Source organism: Lepeophtheirus salmonis, chromosome 14 (genome assembly GCF_016086655.4).
Source record: "Lepeophtheirus salmonis chromosome 14, UVic_Lsal_1.4, whole genome shotgun sequence".
NCBI classification, from domain to species: Eukaryota; Metazoa; Arthropoda; class Copepoda; order Siphonostomatoida; family Caligidae; genus Lepeophtheirus; species Lepeophtheirus salmonis.
Genome location: NC_052144.2, coordinates 1,647,117 through 1,672,557, shown reverse-complemented (window position 1 = coordinate 1,672,557; position 25,441 = coordinate 1,647,117). Strand labels below are relative to the sequence as shown.

Sequence of the window (25,441 nt, the reverse complement as noted above, 5' to 3'; positions counted from 1 at the left end):
AATGGTGTAATTTTGATAAAAATAATGTCTTCTGTGGGACATTAACAAGTTCCCTCTTTCCACAGTTATACTGTTTCTAAATACACCAAAATGAAATGATGATATTAATTAATAATTGATTATAGTTAAATTGACCGAGGGTATCATTAAATAACTCACTATAAAGAGAAATTGATGCAACTTCTACAGTTTTCTTATAGTTGTACAAGTTACAACTCGTACACAAAATAAATAATAGTGGCCCGTCAACACAAAAGCCAGCTATAATGTTTTTTTTACAAAATTGAGAAGGGATCACATTTGTACACTAAGCCTATAATTGACTCAAATATGTCTATTAAATATTGAGCTGTATGTAGTGTTGTGTCGGTCTTTATGTACTCATTCCAATTCAGCCTTACCTGTCCTTAAGACTGTCGCCGCTCCTTGGGATTGCTCCTAAAAATCTCCATGATTTATGAAGCAGCCAAATAGGATATATGAATTAAGAGTATTGCACATATCTTGCAAAATATATTCCTATTATAATAAATTATATTTTTATTTGGTTATGTAATCTATTATCATAAAATATAGAATCATAAAAAAAAAAAAAACCCTTGATGAAGTCACAAGGGATCAATTTTATCTTCTTTAAGGGTCGACAAGTGGGGCTGGACCGTATTCCTCTATTTTGTGTTTTGTCAGTCCTTATTTAAGACTGAACACTGTCCAGTTCAGTCTCGGTCCAGTACAGTTCAGTCCTACATATATGTACTAAAAACTTATCAAGTTTGGTCCTTAATGACGTCACTCAGCCTATTTCTTACTATTTTAATCAGTTCTAATACTGACTGTCCGAAGGACCGATAGTCTTAAAGAAATATTTCTTTTATAAATTTGAATTTCTGAAGGAAAAAAATTCAATTTCTGGTAAATTTTTTTTCCATAAATTTAATATTTGAAATTTTATTTCGGAAAGTTTGTTCACAAAAAATCAATTTTTTGTGAATAACTATGGATTTTGAATTTTTTTTTTTTGTAAAAATTTTAATATTTTGTAAGCAGCTGGGGTTTTATGGATTTTTTCCCAAAAAATGTAATGTTAAAAGTTTAATTTATGGATCATTGATTTTTCTTTTTTAATTTTTGACTGTTGTTTTTCAAAAATACTCCAAAAACCATCCACAAATATATATACATACACCCCTGATATAGTTCCCAGAATGGACTGGACCAAATAAATACGGACAACATATGGTTATATGAAGTAAAAAATACATTGGGATTTTTTTCCTGTTTTTTTGTTATTCAAGATTGTTTTTATGTTGAGGAAGCGAATACATTTGAAGGACTAGTCGTCACTAAGAATCATTAAAAAAAGAAAAATCGAGAGGGAAGGAAGGAATAAGGAATGAAACCTTCCGCAAACTGAATGAAAAGCCGCTGATAATAATAAAAAAAAGTATAAATTGACGACGGGCAAGGAAAAGAACGAACGACCGACCAAACGAAGAAAGAGAGAGTGAGAGAGAAATATATTTTTTTTATTCCTATGTAAAGTTAGACTCGTAGTGACGTGCATGTAATAATTTTCGCGCGCTTTGGGGATTTCCTCCGTCTCTCGACAAAAATATACATCTAAAGAAATCGGCAGTTGATCTTAAATCATACCCTGCTGCGGTTGAGTGGTCATTTAAGTTTTATCCAAACTTGGGTTATCCGCAGAAAATATCAACAATAAAAATCAACCAAAAATCCCCCTTTTTAAAAAAAAATTCTTTTGTGTGAAATATCTTATTATTGTTATAGCAACTAAACGAAAAGAAGAAGATTTGAATTATAAAAGTGGAAGTGAGACTATATTAAAAAGTACAGAAGAAAGGGTCAACCAGATCCAAAATCAACCTGGATGCATGACTGTGTTATGAACAGCAACGATACCATGACAACAAACTCAAGTAACAACTCAAACTCTGCCCGAGGGAATCATCAAGCTTCCAGTAACAATGGAACTAATAGCGGCGTCAATACCACAACCCCTAATACCAATAGTTCATCCGCAAACAACAACAGCGGCTCTGATAGCAGTGACAACTCCTCTTCACACACCAAGAGCAATAATAGCGGGGCCCCTTCTCTCTATCCTCCAGATTGGTGGTGGGCAGAGAGACAAGTGAGTGAAATCCTATCTCGAAACCCAGGAGAGTTGGTCAAAACAGGCTCCCCTTCTTTTCTATGCTCAGCCCTGCCTAATCATTGGAGGTCCAACAAAACACTTCCCGTTGCTTTTAAAGTAATTGCTTTAGGAGATATCTCTGATGGAACCATTGTGACACTCCGAGCTGGAAACGATGAAAACTATTGTGCGGAGCTACGGAACTGCTCAGCAGTCATGAAAAATCAAATAGCTAAATTCAACGATCTCAGATTCGTGGGAAGATCTGGACGAGGTAAGAGTTTATTTCCTTAATTACCAAAAGTAAATCCACATCATTTTGAGTCATCAAAGACCTAAGCGCCCCATTTTTTTGAATTTGACTGCTTCATACGTGTTTGACTGCGTATTGATCCCTTTAACGATAAAGTGGGCGTTTGAACTCTTTTACTCTAAAACTTTATCTACTCATGTATATACGTGTGTATTTAACGATTCACTCATGTACATACTTATAAGTATAATTGAATTTGTCTTATCAATCTGATTAACAACGACAATTGAATCAAATTAAAATCCACACAACAATTGTAAAACAATCACTTTGAAACAAGAGTATCTACATGATATTGCTTATCTAAATATTTGGCCCGTGTTATATATATATATAGATACAACAATACCTTTAGTTTCATTTTGATAAGGCACGAGTATAAGTGAGCAAATAAATATCATATATAGGTCCTTTAATTCTAGGTCACCCGGGGCTGCGTACCATTTCGGTACGCCATGTAAAGTGAATTATTTTGACAATAACATTAGTGATGTCCAAATGACATCCCTGATCCCGAAACATATAAATCAATGTACATAAAAACAATCTTGGACGAAATCATATTGTGCATCTTATATATACGAGGATCGCACACAAAGTCCGAGATATGAAACAACTGGGAAGTATCGAGGTTATGTTTAATTAGTAGTATCTCTTGGAAGAACACACACACACTTTCAGCCAGGCCCGTCTATTTATTTCCGTTTTGTATTCGTTTGAATCGAGGAATTTTCAAGAAATGGAGGAAAAATAATTTTGTGTATTGAAAAAAAACAAACATTTTTAGGGCGGTCAATTGCTCGAAACCAATAGCACGTTTTGCCTTTCATAAAGTAATGTTTAATCAAAACATGAAATTATTTTTCGTCCATTTTTTCAAAATTCCTCCAATTCCTTGCCTAAAAACTTAAACATAACCTCAATACGCTCATACCTCGGGCTTAGCATGGACTTTTCAAACGACCCTCCTACACAACCAGCCTAATATTTCATTGAGTTATGGGCTTATTATTCAAATATTTGGGATGAGTAAAGATACCATAGAACTTTAACTATAGTTGAAAGCCTTTATTTGATTTAAGAGACCTTAAATAAACCTTTTCCATATAAAATCATTTTATGTTTTATTCTTTTATTGTGATAATCAATTTGGGCTACTCTAAGAAGTGGAATTTGCAGAAGAAATTGAGGATGATTTTAAGCAAAATACTTCTAGGTTGTTTTTGTGCTGAGAGCCCACATTTGTTTAAATTAAATTAATTGTTGACATAATAATAAGAAAATACATAAAATTAGAGCTCCATGGAAGAAAGAGTTTTTTTATTTTATTTGTTTGGCATTTTAAAGAAACAAGGGATCTTTTTTTGACATCCCCGACCCTTCCTTCTATAGGTTGTTTAGAAAATAAAATAAATTAGATATGTAATAATGAGTTCTTGCTTCATTATTCCATTTGAAACACGAACAAGACGATTTTTTTTTCTTCTTATTTTTGAGAGTCTTTTATATTATTAGATAGAGTTTCTGTGTATATAGATTCGTATACTTGATAGATATACTTTTATATAATATATAAAGTGACTTTTGTCGCCTTACGGCGACACTCTAAGGAGAGAAGTGAAAAGGAAAATAAAAAGGCGCTGGATGTGTCTTTCCGAGTAATAACAACAACGACAGCTAAATAATAATAAAAATAACAAAAAAATGGTTGTTTAAAAAACAATCATTATTAGAGCGTTGACAGAGTCTATCAAAAAAAACAACAACATTTATATATATAAATTAGTGTTAGATACGTGTATTACTCAAACTCGAAAAAAAAAAAAAAATCCACTCTTCACTACCAAAGTTGCTAATACTCTGAAAAATGACCATAACTCACTCCCAAAATATTTTTTGAAAAAATTATATTTACTCACTCGAAATATTTGAATAATGATTCATCTCATGATCTTAGTTAATTGTAATTTACCAGAGTAAATACTCATTCATCGTTAACTATCATTAGTGATGAAAGTCCTCTGCGCATGTTAAAAAAAAAAAAGAAACAGAAAATCAACAAGGTAACCCTAACAATTTGAAAATGATGTTTTAAAAAAAAGAAACTGAAAATCAACAAGGTAACCCTAACAATTTGAAAATGTTTTGAATGAATAATGCTCATGACGTTTCATTAGATCAGCTACGCTCAGCTGTGCCAAGGGAGGAAGGAGAGAAAAGGATATAGACAAGGACATTTGCTATTGCTATAATTACTCCAATGTTGATCCTCAATTATAATCAGAGTCCGCCAATGACTTACAATTATAACTCCGCAGCAAATCCTGAGTGTCTTTAATGAGCTCACAGGACCGTTCAATCAGGCTTTGAATATACTTGAATGTATTTAGGAAAGGATGTTCCCTACTTAGGGATTAAATGATAATGACAACATCTAAGGAAAAGAAAATGCATTCTTCAGATTACCAAATTCCAAAAAAAGGGCAGCTAAAAAATTCACGGGATTTACATCACTGAATATCAATATACCGTCAACTATAAATAAAATACTTTATACTGATGGATAAAAGAAACTTGCTTGGAAGTGGAATATACTCGAGTCCTTATCCCTGATTCGAGATTCTTATTACGGCGATAAATCTGTTTAGACTAAATGTAGAAATATTATACAATCACTTTATTTTTAGTTGACGGTATATTGATGAGTAACGGTGATTGAGTATACTCACTAATTGAGAAAATAATAAATATTTACATATAATTGGGAGTGATCATTAACTGAGATGTTAATAGCTATACAATATGGAAAAATAAATTTATTTAATCTATTTTTTGTTTTGATTATATAGTTTTAAAAGTCATTTCCTATTAGAATACAAAATAATGTCATCTTCTAAAATTACCGACATTATTGTATTAATAATTAATTAAGTGCTTGAATTATTTAGATAGTCGACCAAACTTACTTAATTTGTTGAATTTAGATTTGATCCAATCCTCATGTTTGACTTTATATTCAATTAATACAACTCGATCGTTATAATTCGAATCCAACATACATATACATATATTAAAAAAACAGAATAACTGATCTCTCTATACATTTAAAAAGACCTATTAATAGATAAATTGTTGATGACGTCATGTATTTTTGTCAAATTGTAAACATTGAATAGTCTCATATGAAGTGTTATGTGCTGGGTATATGATATTTGTACAATTCATAGATCCTGGAGGTGCCAACAGCCAGTTCATAGGTTGACCTCAAAAAAAAAAAAAGAGTCTATAGTTTGAAACCGAAAAAAATGGTCCGCGATTTAAAAAAAAAGATTACATTTCAGTCAATTGTCTTAGACCGCGCGGTCGGAATCACAATATTGGTACAAATCGGTCTATAAAAAGCCCTAATGATCGAAATGTTTTTTTTTTTGTCATGCACCGAATCTCAACACTAATATACGGATATTATCAAAACAGACCAACGGATCCCTTATACCTTTAAAATACAGATACATAGATGAATTGTTCATAACGTCATATGTGTTTTCAAATTGTGAACATCGACCCACAATAACGTCGTTTGAAGTTGTATGCGTTGTATAAATATATTTGTACAATTCATAAATCGGGGATGCAGAAACAAACTAAACCATATATTGAGACCAACGAAATCGATCTATATATTCAGACAGAAAAAAAACTGTCTAGGATATAAAAAAGGTTTAAATTTCGCTCCGCGGTGCTAAACCGCGTGTTGGTCTGGACTGAAATATCGGTCCATAACCATGTGAAAAATAACGACACCACTTACATTCGAACCTAAAAATAAGGTTTCGGACTGAGTTTCAATACTAATATATATATGATAAAAACAGACCAACTGATCCCCCCGTACATCGTACAATCATTAATAATATCACCGTATCAACTTACCTTTATTTCACACACTGAAAAGAATGTGACTGGAAATTCTCAAAGGATATTTATTATTCTTTGACAGAGTCCTTCTTCCCTCTCTACCAACCTATATAGGTAATCATCATGTGTCAAGACCAGACACAGCAGAGTCAACACTTAATATATAAGAAGCAGAAATAAATGTGATTTATTTATAAATAAATATATTTTACATGTTTTTTTTTCGTTCTTTCTTTCAGGGAAAAGCTTTAATTTGACGATCACCATCAGTTCCACACCTCCTCAAATAGCTGTCTATACCAAATGTATGAAAGTCACTGTGGATGGTCCGAGGGAGCCAAGGAGTAAGACACGTAAGTTTGATCATTGAGCCTACTTAATTATTATATACAAACAACCGACTGATTTGATGTGTTGCTAGTCGTTGGGGGGGATTCGTCAGATAGTCAATCATACAACTTGTATATATTAACTGGTTCTTTCTTTTATTGTAAATGTTTGCGGTAACTTATTTCAAAATACTCTTTTTGATAAATAAAAAAAGGATCAAATATATAGTATGGACCATATTAATCAATGATTAGAGATTGCGCAGGGCCATTCAAGTTGTAAATTGCATAATTTTATGGGGGGAAAACCCAGGAATCTTACTTAAAAAAATTGGCAATATAAGTAATTAATTACAAATAACTATTTTACATAAATAAACAATCTTTCAACAGTTGTTATATAATTTTCTCTTAAAATGGTTATTTCTGATAAAAACCTAAGAAAGATGAAATAGGGGTCTTTTTTTTAAACTATAAAATCGTCCATTTTGACTTGTATTGACAATTTTGTATGTAAGAATTCTATTTTCCATCTCACAAAATTTAAAACTTCAAAGGCCCTGCTCAACCTCTCATGTGTTATTTTAAAAACCATCTTGAACAAAACTCAAGAAGAGTATAATATATATATTTTTTACTTCTTATATCAATACACATATTTCATTCAATATCAGGCTTTATACAATTTAAATTTGTGGGATGAGTTAAGATGCCCACGAATTTTACCAATAGTTTAAAACTGTTATTGGATTGAATATACTTACACATATTATCTCGGATTGGTTCCTTTTTCAAATAAAATAAATCAATTTATCATTCCTTTATTGAGACAATCAATTTTGACTAGTTTAAATCCAATTTGTGAAGCATACAAAAGTGTTTATAAGAACTGATTGTTCTTTAAAATTAACGATAATTCTTTAAAGAATATATATAAACTCGACAGTCAATTTTGATCAAAATCATTCTAGCTTGATTTTGTGTTGAAAGGCCACATTTCTTCATTTTTTTATTTTATATTTTTATATTCTGGACTATGTCCGCGTTACATTTCGAAAAATAAAAGAACCGGTCTAATATGTATATATATATATATTTGAAAGGGAAATTCGTGAACCGCAAGGGAAATAGGGGTTTGAATTTTTTATTATTTTCATTCTTTTTTTTTTTTTGCTATCCACCCACCCTTGGGGGGTCGGATGCAGAGTTGTGTGAAAAATAGAGTTGTAATATTATGAGGACTACAAGAAACAACATGAACTTTTACAATCCCATATTTTTCTTCAAGCAACAGTTGGAACGTTATCTCATGAGTATGTAATAGTTGTTCTCAGGCAGCAGTGTCCTGAATTTTTTATATTTTTACAATGCACAAATGTCTTCAAATTGTGTCTACTACGTACAAAATGATTTGTATTTTTAAGAATTGAATAGACCGTTTTTGTAGTGTCCAAACGATTAATATATAGGTATAATATACGATTGTATTTCGTCCAAATGAACAATTAAAAGTATGTTTGATCATAATATATTAGACACTTGCTATTAAAAAAATGTGAAAAGGAACAATATGAAAAGTCTTTTTTTTCAAACTTTTCAATAGGATTTTCAAATTAAAATGTGTACATAAAGGAACTTTTTCAAACATTTCTATCTTATTTAATTTGTATCATATAAATAGAACGTAATTTATGAAATATCCTTTAAGACTAAATTTAGGAATTTTGTCATATCAGTACAAATTAGTTTAGTTCGGGGTACTGGCCTATCTAAAATGGTACTATTATTAAACTGATGTTACAACCGGTCGCACCTAAAACTTTTGACCCTCGCCAGATAACAAAATTCATTTATAAAAAAACAATAATAAATTAATTTCTTTAATAAATAAGTTATTCTTTTTTTGTGCTGACCTCTATCTCAAACAAAAGTCCTGTAGACACCCCTATAACTGTATGTCAATAGCCCTTAACGACATTTTTGATTTATATTTTTTCAAAAAGAGTCTGAAAAAGTTTTTTTTTTTTTTGGAGTTGTAACCAGTACGAAAATATTGTTATCGTGAGTTCACTAGTACTGCCTAATGTTTATTAGAGTGGCTCGGGAATTTTTACTACACCAAACTACTTTTAAAGTGGTAAAATATGACTAGAGAACAAATTTCATGACAATCCGACAAATTTTTACTGTTTCACAATTGAATGACATGTTTAGAAGTGCTATTTTCATTAATATTATTTTAGTAATATTTTTTAACAAATTAGATATAGCTAATTATTTTATGTAGATACTTTTCAATAAAAGAAACATGTTTTAATGAGTTAAAGCCTTTTCCATTGGTATCAAAGATTTATTTTCAGTTCCATTATAATTGTATACGTATTACTTATAGCTTGCTCACAAAAATCAATTAGTGTTTTGGTAAATCAATGGTAGTTACTGTTGGATCGGCCTAAAAATAATACAATAGCTGAAAGAACGTATTTATTAACGACGTTCTTTAGACTGTTCAACAGAACGTTTTTCAAAGAGATAAGATACCTGAATTTTAAAATTGGATGTTTGTGGCTAAGACCAATTAATGTTCAAAAAGATCGGACTAAAAAAAAGACTCAAGTGTGGTGAAAAAGATTGATTAGAGAATCAGTCCTAGAACCAATCTAACACTAACGGTATTTATTTTTTGGATTCTTATACTCAAAAGTTCTACTATAATTATGGGAAATTGGACAATTCATGTTTGCACAAATTGGGTACCTAAACGTGTATGGTGACAATCCCAAGTCACCCTTAACGCCCCTCCTGATGGTCCTAGCAGCCACGGAGAAGTAGTTGGCGAGGTAATTCATCGATTTGTTGGGGTTCTCCTTGACCTTCTTCTAAAAGCTAAACAAGAACTCTGGACACCTCTTTAAATTGTGCTCGCCACTCCCTGCTTTCATGGAGAGGTCTTCTCCATCATTCTTTATGTTGGCTACCTTGATCACTTCAGAATGTCCATATTCCTCTTCAGCATAAAGGAGATCTGAGATGTGCTGTCTTTTGGCTTTTTGCTCACTCATCATGACGAGATAACGAAATTTTTAATATAGTTTGTTTATGTACAAAGGACGACTAAACCAGAATATCCAAAAATAATCACCAAAACTTATTTTATGAATGAGGAAAATTAACATTTTGCTGGCCAACCGTGTAGACTTTACCAAAATAAAAATATTAATTTTGGAGTCACCCTTATGTTCATGCTCTTTTTTTTTGTCTTTCTATGTCTCTCTTTCTCTCTCAAATAACTTACCAATAACTTTCAATTTGCGTGATTACAAATCGTTACTCAGCTATTGATATGTTGTTGTACATATATATATATATATATATAGGTATATAAAACAGTTTAATTTTCTCTACTTTTTATTATTAATGGCGTCCCCCACCCCCCTTTTCCCTTCTTCTTCCACTAAATAATATGTAAAATATATACATAATACTTCTTCAAATAGGTATTTACTAGGGTTTCTCATTTTCCGGGAAAGTGTCGTTGAGCTAAATATAATTTCATTGTATTATATTGCATTTGAATGAAAACAGGGATATTTTGTGCAAGATATGTGCAATTCCTTGCAAACCAAACTGTCGTAGATACAGGGTATATTCAAAGAAGTCCTGCTCTTTTGATTTATCTACTTTCAATTAACATAAAATGGTTATTTTTTAAAGATTTATTCACAAAACAAAATTCGCAGCAGGTACAATCATTTAGAATATATCTTACGCAATAACGTTCTAGTTTCGGGCCTTGAACTAGATCTAGATATACATTTTTGCATTCCAGGATGGTGGAATTGATCAGGGGTTTCTTGATGGTGTGAGAACCCCTGTTGACATATGACTCAAGGTAGTTTCAGAAATAATAATTCAGGTAGATGGTGACAGGAGGCAAAATTGTCCTCCTGTCATCTTTGGATTGCTAATATCCAGATTGTTGTTTACCAAAATCATCACAATAGTCCAACTGCGTTCTGCCATTGGAAATGCAATACGCATAACATCTTTTGTTATTGAACCCATGGCGGTGTTTTGGCTACTATGTGAAACATTCAAATATATATATATATTTGACTACTAAAAAACCTTGCGCAATTTTGTCATCGTATATGACGGAAAAATCTGGAAATCTACAGCACTGGATTACAACGTCACGCTTTGTATATTGCGCAATTCTCATAACACATACCTCATACATCTTATTTCCCCTAATAAATCATCGATATTTTTATGAAAAACTCCAAGAACTGACAGGTTGTAGGAGCCTAGAGAGGAGGGTTTTATTTTGGAGGGAATTATTTTTTTTTTTGGGGGGGGGGTAGCGTCAAAAATTCAAGACCCTTCATCCCACCCCCAGCGGACACCTTTGGGTAAGCAGCACCGATTCAAATCACTGGTAGTTCTAAGGACCAATAGTATCTGTCCTACGACTACTGGACCGAATAAATAAGACCCAACTCAACACTAATCACAATCTTAAAAGTTATAACATATTCTTTAAGTGTCTGAGATATACTAACAAAAGATGGATTTTAGAAAGACTGTTAAATGGACAATGCATACAGTTCCATGATTCAAAACATTTTGGTATTTTCAGAGGCGTCCACAGGGGGTGGGCTGGAGGGACTGTAGCCCCCTCCCCCAAATTAAGAATTGTTTTGTCCATAAAAATGAATTTTTCGTAAATAGCTGTGAGTTTATTAAATTTTTTCGTAAAAATTTAATAAAAAGTTAAATATCGAAAATTTCATTTTCGATATTATCTTCAAAAAATTAGATTATTCAAACTTTTTTGCAACAAATTTAATTTTTTATGAATAGGTATGGATTTTTAAAATGTTTTTCTATATATATATTGAATTTGCCTATATTAGAAAATAATTAAATGATTAAATTCCCAGGAGCTTCCCGTATGTTAAAAACTCGGGAAAACGGGATCCTATATTATGTATGTACTATTACTAATATGTACAATTGAGTATACCCATGTATGAAACATATAAAAAATGAGTGATTCCCCAGTCTATTATTACATTCCATGGCCCAAATGAAAAATGATAAAAATATAATAGGTATATAATTTTCATTATTAGTACGTAGTATTAAACGATGAACAGCTTTTGGTTAACCTCCCCACTATTTCTATCTCCATTTTCATCATCTTTCTTTTATGCGATATTTAATTGAATTTACCTAACATTGACTTTACCTACATAGTCAAAGGTATTATTAAGTGTTGAGGCTGCTTAGTTGTCTGACTCAGTCTTAAATAGAATAATAATAATAATATATGCTTGTATGTACATTCAAAATTAGAATTGTGAGATGTACGGCAAACATCTGCTGCTACTGTTCCTGTCGCCGTCATTATTATCATTTCATTTAGTATTTTAAATGGAATTTTTTTCTCCCGTGTGAGTGTGTGTGTGTGCGTTCATCGAATTTGTCTTCCATCAAGTATATAATTATAATAAGCAAGTTAACGCTTTTTAAGAGTAGCAACTGCTCAAGGGTCAGAGTTGTGTTATTTTACATTTTTGAAGTCCGAATCAAGTCGGACATCGTTGTTTAATATGTATTACTTTAATTCTTCCAAAGATGATTTTCACGTGAAGTCATCACGTCTGCCATTTTGGCGGACTAAACAACCAATTTTTATATCAGAGTAAAAACCCTTTTTTCATTGTTTGTAAGTCAACAACAAGTGAACTACTGGATGGCAAAATGGCAACTCTCTCAATTGTGATGCAATTTAAGACGTCCATGGAAAGGTTCTATTCATCCCTCCCAACTCCTTCATCCTCTTTTCCTACGAGTGCTCATCAAGTTGCTCTTCCAAAATTCAGTAAACACCTTTTTTTTTTAAAGCAACAATAAGATAATCAAGGTTCAGTGCTGATTTATGAGTTATTTTTTATTTTTGAACTTCGAATCGAGTCTGACGTTATTGTTAAATATCTATGATTTAAATTGCCAACATCTTTTAAGTCTTTTAACTTTGAGCATAAGTTTTTTCACAATGTAATAGGCTTTTAAGCGTCTTTTATATATAAGGTAAGTTTCTGTCCTCTTGAACACGAATATACCCTCTTTTTGCATTTTGTCAGGGGAGTCTAATGTGATCGTTTGAGGATTAAAAAAAATAGACAACAACGAATTATTAATTTCAAATTTTGACAACATACCTTCCTTTTTTATAAGAACCGCTGTCTTTTGGACAAGATTTTAGTCTAGAGCACTGGTTCTTAATCTTGTTGGGGGTACTGAGCCCACAAGTTTCATATGAATATTCGCCGAACCCTTCTTAATTACTCAAGTGGAGTGTGTCATCACAAATCATGTGTGATTTGACCTACGCTGAACCCCTGAGACTGACTCGCCGAACTCCTAGGGTTCGATCGAACCCGGGTTAAGAGGTATAGAGGAGTCTAAAATACCCCTGCTGTCATAAATCTGCTAGTGACACCATTTCTATCATCTAAAGAGATTATATGTATATTTAACCATTGTCTCACAAACACAAATAATACTGCTTATTTTGTTGTCATCTGTCAACAAGATTGGATTTTACATTCAGAGATAAATTTGCAAACTAAGCATGCCATTGACAAGGGATTGATTTGAATTACAAAAATAAAATATACATCTTTTAGTTACACTTATAAGCTTGCAATATGAAATGTTTTGTGCCTTTGGATTTTGAGAGAAATGACAAAGTACCCAGGGTTATGAATGTTACATTTGCATCGAATCGTCCCGGACAGTTCTCAACAATGATTGAATTATAACTCCATTTTATTGGGAAGAATTAAACCAGAATTGATCAACTACCAACTGGATTTATGGCCTCTTTTTTGGTTTCTTTTTGAACGAAAGGTTGTATGATATAATAAAGGTGACGACGACCTGATATAGTTACATTAAGATTTTCAATCCCCCTTCGAACGAAAATAGCTCTTAAAAAAGACTCAGTACGAACAAACAAACAAACAAATAAAACACTGAATAAATAATGAGTACCTTCATCTTTAATGTACTCGTATGTACAAATGAATGATTTAATATGATATATATAAGGGATATGTATAATCCCATCTTTCTTTTTAAGAGGTTTCTTATCGTCTTTCATCAAGAAAACAAAACAAAACAAAACCCTGAGTTAAAAGGGGAAATGAATAGTGAATAATTTAATTGCAAATTGATTCATTGACTCGCTCTCTTTATATATATAAAAAGATACATGAATCATTTGTATATTAGACTGTCTCGGGTTTGGGTTAATATCCCACTCCCCCCTTTTTAGAGTGGCCATTAGGAAGGCTAAATTTAAACAAAACATCTCTCATCTAAAAATAAAATTATGACATTTAAAAAAAATTAGATACGAGGGAACTTTTTAAAAAATTATAACTATAAAAATTCTACAAAAGTAAGGATCAATGCAGGGGATGGGCTTGAGGGCTGTATTCCCTCCCCCTAATTAAGTAATTTTTGCTTTTTACTAATAAAATTTTTTCGTCATTCGAGAAAATAATTTAGCAGAGCAAAAAATTTAATATTTGAATTTTTTTTTAATAGTTGTAGATTTAAAATATTTTTTTTTTTTTAAATTTAATATTTGAATTTTTTTCGTATAATTTTAAAATTTTTCCGAATAAATTAAATTTTTCAATTTTTTTTCGAAAAAATTATATTTTCTATAAATAGCTATGAATTTTTTAAATTTTTTTACAAATAATTTAATTTTCTGCAAATAGCTATGAATTTTTCAAGTTTTATACGAAAAATTTAATTTAATTTTTTTTTTTCAAAATATTTAATTTTCCAGAAATAGCTATGGATTTTTTAAATTTTATTAGAACAAGTTTAATTTTCTATAAATACCTATGAACTTTTGAAATTGTTTTCGAAAAAATTCGTTATATGTATTTTTTTTTCTAAAAAAATTTTATTTTAGAAATTTTTTTCCAAAAAAAACCAGTTTTTGATATTATAATGGGTTTATTTCTTAGAACAATAATTCACATTCATTATTTCACACCCCGGCCTATAGTATGATTTTCTATTGTTGACTGGTCTGCAGTTAGAAAATGACTGAGGACCACTGGCTTCAATGATTAAAAACAAGATGTACATTTATTTTGTTCGACTATTAAACCAAAACAAAGAAAAGGTGCAATTTTTGACTCTAACATCATTTTGGTAACAGTTGAAGAATTTTAAAATGGGCAATGTTTACCCAAATATCTCTCTTTTTTTCCTAAACGAAAAAGGCCTGCACCACGCCAATAATCATCGTATAGGTCTGTAACGTCGCCAAAAGTCAGTAATTTATATTTCCTAGCAGAAAATGTCATTGAGCACAGGGGTAAAATATTTACTCAAAAACGGAGCAGTTTAATTTACATTTCTAATTTTATTAAACCCATTATACATATTTCGTTCCTCCTATTTCATTTCTTCAACATCATCTTGATCCATTATCGATCCTCCCCTTCGTCATCTCCTTCTTCTCTTATTGTTTTCTGCTTCTTCTTTGTATGGAACTACAACAAATAAAAAACAATAGAGCTCCCCGGAATTGTTTACTAATTTTTTTTTCTTCTTTATGTTTTAACAGAAAAAAAATATATATACACACACATATTAATTCCAAAGTTTCCTTATTTTTTCATCCTAAACCTTTTTTTTTTTCTGCTGGATTTAATTTTTTTATTATTTCTCTCTCATTTTTTTCTACAAAGTTTTCTTCTATCTAAGTTTTTTTTTTTTTTGTAGATTTTTTTTTACTGAAAACTACGAGAAAGGCGTTTATTATTAAGAAGATGATCCCTCATTTTTTTGCGTTTTTCTGTTGTAAATATCGTATTTTTTTATGTAATTATAATGATGAAAAGTTTTATGATGTTAATTTTAGAGGGATTGAATTGCAGTAGGTATTAGGGAGGTGGGGGGGAGTTAATAAAGGGGTTGAGGAAGGATGTTGAGTCTCTAATGAATACTTGTAGCAATTGCAATTCTTTTTAGTAAAAAAATTATGTAGTATAAGTTTTGGTTATTAGTGTTGCAATTCCGACTTAGAAATGATGTACGGGTTCCGGAGCGTAATTTTTTTTTAAGTGCGATCAAATTTGGCCTATAAGTCCATTCTAACAAAATCGATAAATTTGTTTTGTAAATCTTTTTTTTTTCTCTTAACTCGATTCTCTAATTTATTATATCGCTACAATGTTTCAATGTATTCAAAAATAGGATTTCTTTTTCCACTAAACCCTCTGTTTAGTGGTGTGTCGATCCCATCCAGTCCAGTCCCCCTTTTCGTTCCTTTAAAAAAGTAAAATGTATCCTTCGTGACGTCATAAAGGTTTTTTCCCACCCTTATTTTAATTATTTCATTTTTAACAGAATAACTTATATTAGGTTAAGTAAAAAGTTCTGAGCATGTATGTATTATAAATATTACCATTGAGACTCAATTCATAACCAAACTATTCTTTCAGTTCGGTCCTACCTGATCTTTTCTTGAGAGATTTGGACCGATGTTCTCCCAAGTGCCTCTTAATGGATATTTTATATCTTAATAGATATCTTATATCTATGCCCGGTCCTTATTTACAATTTGCTACAACTTATCTCCTAAGAGACTGGCAGAAAATTTAAAATAATTACCAATATGTTCGTATTCAGCCTACTTTAGCTTACTATTAAATACTGTGTTAATTATTTTAATGCAACCTTGACGTCATTAATTATATAATACATAACTAGACCAAAACAATTTTTAATTATCGTTAGATGGTTATATCTTAAAAATATTACTATATATATGAGTATATTCAATATAATATAGGCTTTGTTACTCTGTTCCGTTCCTGGGGGATTTGAAACATACAAAAAAACAAAAAAACCATAAGGGCGCTGACATCCCCCCCTGCGTGGAGATGGCCCTGCTAATCCATATATGTATACCTACATTTGTAGAGATAATTACACAATCATGCAATGATGGAGGTTATAAAACAATAATCGTATATTTAGATACAAGTACATATGTAAGATATGGTGCTTTATTGGTGACTGTGTTCTACAATCTTTTGTAAGTACAAGGCATTCATACAATGTGTGAAGTAAAAAAATGTATGTAAGAATTGTTGTGCTCCTTTTTTTTTTTTTTTTTTTTTGTTAAAGAGTTGTTTTTTCATACGTGATTTAATCTATGACCAATATTGTACATACATAAATATTTGTGTTAGGTTTCTGTCTGAAAACCCTAAACCGGTCTGAGACAGCAGTGATTTTAGTGGTCTCAATCAAAAACCTTTATTGTATCATGAAAAAGTAAAAGAAAAAAAGGCCCAAAGTCATCTGAATACAATTAGCCAATTCTTCTCAACTACTGTGAAACGATAATATTCAATAATCATTTGGAACTATTTGCAGCTGAACAAAAACTAATCATAAATCAACCAATCAACATTCAGAACACATGGAAGGAGAAAAGAATCTATTACATTAAAGCAGATGTACATTGTATATGTATATAAAACAATTTGCTACCCAAAAAATAAATCTTCATTTTTTTGGGTTACGCACATATTTTTATCTTATTTAAGTCAAAAGTACTTTATAGTGATGTGTTTTAATCATTCAACTATGGCCCTACACTAAAAAGGTCATTTGATCAAATCCTTGGACGGAGTAAAAAATTTTTTATTTTTTCTAAAGAAAGAAAGATTTATCTATAATTCTGCGGATGCCCCTTGATGTATTGTTAATGGGCCTACAATTTGAAAATGATTCAATTTTGACCTACGATCTCATGGCAGTCTGCACGATGAAATATCGATCTAAATCCACCTACAAAAAAATTACTTACAACCCCAAACTGAAAGAAATGTTCGGTCCTGGACCGAGTCACATCACGAATACATAAGTACACTTTCAACCACTTGTTGTTGTGTGTTTACCGTTCTATATAAAATCTATTAAAATGACCAAAGGGAGATTATGAAAGAAAATGAGATTTATGTCCATTTAGGAAAATGAAAGAAAAACACACACGTTGGGAAAGTAATTATTTTGACATCTCTGTCTCTCTCTCCTCATTCTGAATATTTAATGAGATGAGCTTACATAATAACAGCAGCAGTAGGAATAACAAGGGAATAAAATAATAAAAAAGTATCGGTATGTCCCTATGTATATCATTAGAAACAAACAATAGGATTTTTGAAAATTAATTAATGCTTCTTCTCTCATTGAAAAGGATGATTGAGAAATGCCACACGTGTGCTCCTTTCCCCCTGCGCTCAATATTCAGTTACTCATATGGCTTTCCTACATATAAGATACATACTATGTACATTTAGACCCTGTTCCATCTCGAATACAGGTTCATTTGTATCCTTTTGGACCAATCAAACCTCTCAATGAACAGATATTTAAAGAGAAACAAAAAATGAAAAAAATCACCGGGTATTAAAATACTAAAAAGTCGGTATATGGTCAATAGGAGACGTCACATAGATGATTTTTTCAAAACTGTGTAAAACGAAAGTGTAAGTGTGTACTATTATTATGAAACAAAAATAAAAATTGTTTTATTCCTTTTTGAAAAATGGAATTAAGTTTCCGGATATTTTTGTCAAATTGTCACAGAAATTATTTAACTATATTTTTTTTTGATCAAATTAGACATTTTCTAAAAAAAAAAGAATAATAATATATGGGTCAATTATATTTGTTGTCATTATTATCAAATATTATTTGTCGAATTTAAATTATATCCAAGCTAGTTCTGTATACTTTATTGGTTTTCCTCTCTCAAGTATCTCTTACTTGGAAAAATATAGGGCAGAGGTCAGAGCAGTGAAGTAAGTGGCGAACTGATTTTGTTGCAAATGTGTTTATACTCATTTTTAGACAGGTACCATATTTTGTTAGGGGTATGAAGGGGTGCTATATATTCTTATTGGAGCAAAAATGACTAGGTTAGACTAGGTTTAACGGATCAATGGGAGTGCACTTGCCTTTTAGAACTCCAAATATATATATTGCTGATTTTCACACCTTATGGAATCCAATGTTTTTTAGTGGAGCATCATGACTTCATTTTTCAGCTTCCTATTTGCTTTTCTCGTTCATTTGACGGAGGAAAAGATGAAACAAACTATTTTTTTTTTTTTGCATTGATGCATCACATCTTAGTCAACTGAAGCGTTCCATTTTTATGGTGATCTGTTAATTAGATTTTCTATTGTGTATTCATGAAACAGTTATGTTTGAAAGTTTTCATTCTTCAAAGACTGTTTTTGTGACATTTAAAGTCATTTGAAAATGACATTTTTAAACGAAATTCTCTATTTGTAAATTGTTTTATAGGCTTCAATTTTAAAGTTATGATTCTCAATTTCGAGAGTTTCCTTAAAGTTATTTTCCTCAAGTGATATCAATAAATATATTCCTGATTTTTCATTTTGAAGAAAAACAAATTGTAGCTCTACGGGCCATGTATGTTACTTGGGATATTCAAATTATCCAAAATCCTTTGATTTTTTGTAGACTGACTTTTAGGTCAAGACTCTGATTTCAGACATATAAAACAGATTTATATATATGGATAACCTTAGAAATCTAACAAAACACTCGATATGTTCTAGAACAAATACTGTATACACATAACATTCAGAATCTATCCATTCTAGTTACTACAATATGATATGATATGACATGAAGGAATGACCATATAACTGAAATATATAACAATTGATATTTAGATATGCTCTTAAATTTGACAATTGCTAAGGGATGTCCTCCTTCTTAATTAACTAATAGCGGATTAAGTGGACTAATGTGTTCTCCAAGAGTTAGAACCAAAGGAGACCGATCTAGACCGAATTAACATTCATAATGGTCTCGGACCGTTCCACAATTACCAAATCGAAACCCAGCACTTGACTACTGACCTCCAAATCAAATCAAATAAGGTTCACACCTTCTTATTGGAAGAGACTGAAGTATTATAAATGACTGTGATGTAGAGTTATTTTATGTTCGTAGTGATATGTGTCCTTAAAAATAGAGGGGCCATATAAATGAGCCACCCTGTATTACGTCATATGTACTTTCTTCTCCCAACTCATTATCTTCTCTTGAAATGACTAAACAAATTTGACTACTATGTTCATAGTAGTAAATATTTGGTGACTAATTACTTGCTATTACAATTATTCATCCCCTCCCCCCTCCCTAAAGTTTCTCTCTTTAGTTTTTTCTTCCTTGTTTTTTTTTTTTTTTCTTTTTTTTCTTCACTTCCTCCTCCTTGTTGATCAAAGAAAAGAAAAAAAAAGCCTTTTATTATCATTGTTATTTTCTTATGTTAGCCAAATATAATTAGGTATTAACACACTACATATAAAAATATCAAAGATCTTGATAATAATTAGTTTTGAATTCGATTAATAAACTCGATTTTACTCAAGTCGACGACACTCAGATACACACTATTATTACATAATGTCAAATCAAATTATTTGAGAATAATCTCCACTAGCTGTTTCTAAAACTACCTTACTACCTGCACGATCACAAGATCCATTCAAATTGTGAAACAGAGAAGGAAAAAAGGGCTTTCTAAACTTGTTTGAGCAGGACATAAAATACTTATGTATTGCAGCAGATTACGTGTTGATTTATATTCGCCTCCCTGATGTAAATTACATAAATATTGCAGGCGTGTGCATGTATAAGAAGATGACTGTTTTTGTTACTGGTCTCTTAAATGCTAAGATTTGAATTAAATATATGGTAAACGCTCTTCATTACAAATGAATTTTGTTTCTGTAAACATATTACTTTTTTTTTCTACAACTCTTAATATTATTCTTTCATTCTTGAGGAGAGAACATATATGAATTGATTTAACTTATATGATATAACGCATGGGCTGAAAGTACTGGGCTTCACACATTATTCATTTCTTTAGTTTGGGATGTTGAGGAACCATCATTTGTTATTTCCAAAACTTGGTAAAAAATTTTTGTCAATTTTTTTAGTCGACTAAAAGCCTAATTACTCGGCCTATAAAGCAAATATATATTATAAAAACAGATATTATAAAACCTATGTACATACAAAATTTATACATCAATCTTCAATAACTGCAACACGGATACATAGCAAATAATATTTTCTTTATAACAATCAACATAATATTAATATACGCACCAACAAAACAGCCTTTTCTATGCAAAAAAAAGTGTAAGAAAAAAAAATATAGGAAGAATGATTATGTTTTATACATTCATATATATGTATTTAAATAGTAGGTATTGTAGTATACCTATGTAGGTATACAGTAGTTGTAATAATAACTACTTTATGTGGTTTTTATTGTTTTAATGATACTCTTTTTGAACATGCATGTTTCCGACAATTTTTTGTTATAATATATTTGTGATAGCCATTAAGATTTATTTATTTATTTTCGTTTTATGAGACCCTAAAACGTCATTGGCATTATATACATATTATTATTACAAGAAAAGAAGAAGTCCCTACGTATACATATATATATATATATTGTCGAAAAAGAAATAAAGAGGTGAACATGGAGGCTAGTGTTTATGATGGTAACTCTTTAGTTTAGTTCCAATCTAGAGCCTACCTAACTATGTACAAAACAAACAAATTACATAAAGGTTAAGAGTCGTTGTTGTCGTTGTTGTCTATCAAAGCATACATAGACGACGCCTTTAGTATTTATTTCACTAGTATCCGCCATTGTTGAGATTTATTAGGCGTCGACGAACAGACAAACTTTCCTTTTATTATATAGGAGATAACTCCCTAATAGTTTCTCCGTTTTTCTCTCTGTTTTGCATGAACAGACTCACAAGTATGTAGTTACTCCATGCTGCTACATAAAGAATATCTCCTCAAGAATGAAAGTATAATCATAATAGCTTGCAAAAAGACAAACAAACGTTATGATTGATGAGCCAGGGTGTACTTTAGTCTCTAGAATGCTACATGGTTAATCCTTGCCCTACACACCCTCGTTCTTAAAAATAAGTCTTCAACTTATATTTTATAGATAAGAGTAGTGTTGTGTCGGTCCATATCTAGGACAGAGGACTGTAGTCCAGTCTAGTCCCACTTTTTTGGTGAACAAATATCTGATTATTAGCAATAGTGAGGTATCAAAAAGGAGAGGGATCGACAGAGGAAGAGTATTCCCCTGTCACAACTTCAAAACAATTTTAAGATTAGCTCCAGGAGCACTACTACAATTGGAAGTCCAAGGAGATCTGATCTCCTAGCTCCCTCGACCTGAGTATAAAGAATTATTTTATCTAGTGCTACCTTGAGTTGAAGTTCAGCCCAGGTTCTCACACTACCAAAAACTCCTTGATTGACTCTAACGTCCCGGAATGCAAGAATTTAGATGGGGTTCTAGTTTCCAGGGAATACCTGCAGTTCAGGATCCGAATCGAAGGCGTTATTGAGACAAATGCAGGTTCATTAGTTGTGTTTGCTGCTTTTCAGCTTTTTTCGTTTTGAATAAAGCTTTAAAAATGAACATATAATGTAGATGGATGCAAAGTCCGCGAATTTCTTTGTGATAACCTCTAATATGTGTAATTTTTCAGTTACGAGAGTTTAACACTCCTAACTTGATATTTTATAGAAGTCATTAAGTATCATTCATCCTGTGGTTGCTGCAATGAAATCATTATGAAAACATATCTTTAATCATCTAAAACCAGTGTGGAATGATTATATAACATACATCATAACAATAATTTAATATTACATTATAAGGGTCTGTGCTTTTATCATTTGAAAAAAAAAAGTCAGTCATAAAAAAATATTTGCGGAATTTTTATTGTATTTTTAATGCGTGTATATGCTTATACACTTGTGTGATGTTGAAATAAGAAAAAATAATAAGAATCATCATTTAGACCAAAGTCAAAGTTCCGTAACGAAAAAAAAAAAAAAATGAAATTGTCAAAAATTAATGAGAAAGAACATATTTTAATTAAAAGGCACTAATTTCATTATATGTAGCTCTAACATACTAATAACTTAGTTATGTATGCTATGCGTCTTATTTACTTTAAAGTGCTTATTACATGTAACTAAAATAACAATAACGATAATATTTCACAAAAAAAAAAAAGTAAAAATTACAGGATGAAGAAATATGTTGAATGTACATTCATCCATACGTTAGGGAAAAAAATGAATAAATTAAATTTAGAACTTCCTGGGTGCATGCGTGAAAGTCGTTAATTGCTCAGAGTATTTAAAAAAATAAAAAAAAGACTATCTGTTGTTGCTTCTACATATATATCGGTACATAATAAGTAATCATTTTTGTACCAACATACGTCCATATGAGTTGGGTTTGGATCTGTAAATACTAAACCCGTCCAAGAGTGGGCCGGATCCAAGATTTCTCTCATTACTACTAATTTTGACATAATTTTTATATGTATGACATTGTTTTTTTTAGAAAAGATGGGAAAGATACAACGGTAGAAGGAGATAAATATAGAAAGAGAGAGGGTAAGCGCAAGGTGTTTTATTTATGTCAAAAACAGCCTTTAAAAGACCATGAAGGCAAAAAAAAATTTTTTTTTAAATACTTGGTTATTTTATACGTCTATTTGCTAAATTACAAAGTGATCTGTTCGACAATTTTAGATTCCATGTGTGATGCCATTAAAAACAACTAATAAATAAAATATGCAAAAATATTTGGGTAGGCTTGGAAACTTTTAGGGGACTGAAGCCCCCAATAAGGAGCTAGCGACGCCTCAGCTAATGTATACGATTTAAATTGCAATCCATGGTTTCAAACCGTGAAAAAAAAACCAATTATTATGACCCAACCGAAATAAAAGTTCGATCTCAGAGCGAGTCTCAACACTAATACGAAAGGTATGCAAAAGTGGGGATGGAGAGGCAACGTGTGATTAATACAGTTGAATGTGCCACTGGTACCTAGATCAGGATGATGATTTTTTTGAACTATTAATTAGTCATGTGTTACTTTAAAAAAAAAAAATTGAAGGTATGTCCAAGGAAAGAGTTATAAAGAGGAAACACTTCCTTTCATATAATAGATATACCTATATATGTAATATTTAAAAAGACGATGGTAAAAAAATAAAAATTAGAGTCTGACTATTTCTCATTTTTGTTATTTAATACGTCGTCTTCTTGGAAAAATATCATGTCTCAAATATATATTTATATATATTTCTACTAAAGTTATTATAACAACAATTACGTAGCTATATACATATGCACATTAGGGTGGGTGGAATTTTGTGGGAGGGGGTACATATTTTGGAAAAAGGGGTAATTGAAAAAGTTGGTATAAAAATAATAATTTGTGCTTAACATGACCTCCAGAAAATGTGTAGTACTTCATTACGATTTTATCCCCTTACTTTTTATTACAATGTTCTATAACGCAACCAAACGACAGCTGAAAATACGATAAACAAACCTTGCTTTTATCCCATGTCTATAAATGTAAAAATATCTGAGCAATATCATAAAAATAAAAGATGTTGGTGCCTTTTTCACCTGGAGTAAGGGCCAAGAAAGCTGCAAAGAGCATTGATACCTCCTTCTGAACTGCCTAACCCTCCATACAGCCAAGAATAACCAAAATGTCTCCATATGGCCCCTCTTCCAGTTCTGACCTAAACCCTCTGGACTTTGTAGTAAAGTGACTCTTGTAGAAGAATATCTGTTGCACCTCTCATCCAAATTTGGATTTGCTCCGAGATGCCATCATGATAGTGAGCTACGCCATGGACACGACCTTCATCGTCAAGAGCTACGAATATCTTCGCTCTCATTGCTTGTGAAAGGGGACATGTTGAATAAAAAAGATTGTTAAATAATGCATTTAAATAATTTTCAAATTGGTTTTGAGCTGTGACACGTTTTTCTTACTTGAGTCATGCTACTCCAAGTTTTGCCCTCCCACTCTATACATATTTAAAATGTGTATTTTTCATACGTGTAATTGATTCATTTTTTAAGGATGACAAACTCCATTCACTTTATCGTATAGACAAGATCCTTCTAATACTTATTTTCTATGAGGATTGACTTGTATTAGGTATTGATGGATTAATGATTGTTATTTTAGAAATAATGGAAATATGATTGCTTCACTCTGGATGTATAAAAATGAAAAAAAACATAATATTTAAAAGTAAAAATTCAAAGTTTGGTTTGTGAAAGATATAATTTGTTTTCTTCCATAAGAACTTGAACCCTTTGAGTATTATTATAGTTTAAAAATACCAGTCAAGCTTCTCCAGGAATCAAATTTCTAACAATAATTAAAAAAATATTTACAAAATGAATATAAATTTAATTTCAACGGAATTGAGGAGGAACCACTCAAATAAAATTAATTAATCGTGTTAAAAGTTTGGCATGGAATTGTCCTTTATAGTATAACAAATTTTGAGATATTTATTTTTCTTTATACATGCCAAATTTGACCATTAATTTTAAATTTAATATGTGTAATGGAAAATACTCAATTTGTCTAAATAGTCCCTTTTTTAGACAAGGCAAAAAGTTATGAAAAGCAAAGTTTTGCTACAACTTTTTTTTTCAACAAACTTGACAAGACTTTAGTCTGAA

At 31.1% G+C, this 25,441-nt stretch overlaps 1 protein-coding gene across 4 annotated transcripts in view; it reads left to right on the top strand.

The window, feature by feature from the left end:
• The window catches only part of LOC121129662 (uncharacterized), a 61,786-nt gene that overhangs the window by 18,408 nt on the left and 17,937 nt on the right, over positions 1-25,441 (top strand). For 3 of the 4 annotated variants that reach the window (XM_071893416.1, XM_071893414.1, XM_071893415.1), the window contains exons 2-3: positions 1,198-2,432; positions 6,629-6,742. In XM_071893416.1, the coding sequence (XP_071749517.1) occupies positions 1,892-2,432; positions 6,629-6,742 (655 nt within the window). In that variant the 5' untranslated portion in view covers positions 1,198-1,891. Of the gene's footprint in view, positions 1-1,066; positions 2,433-6,628; positions 6,743-25,441 lie in introns of those variants that run through there. The other variant, XM_040725385.2, reaches the window with a different exon arrangement.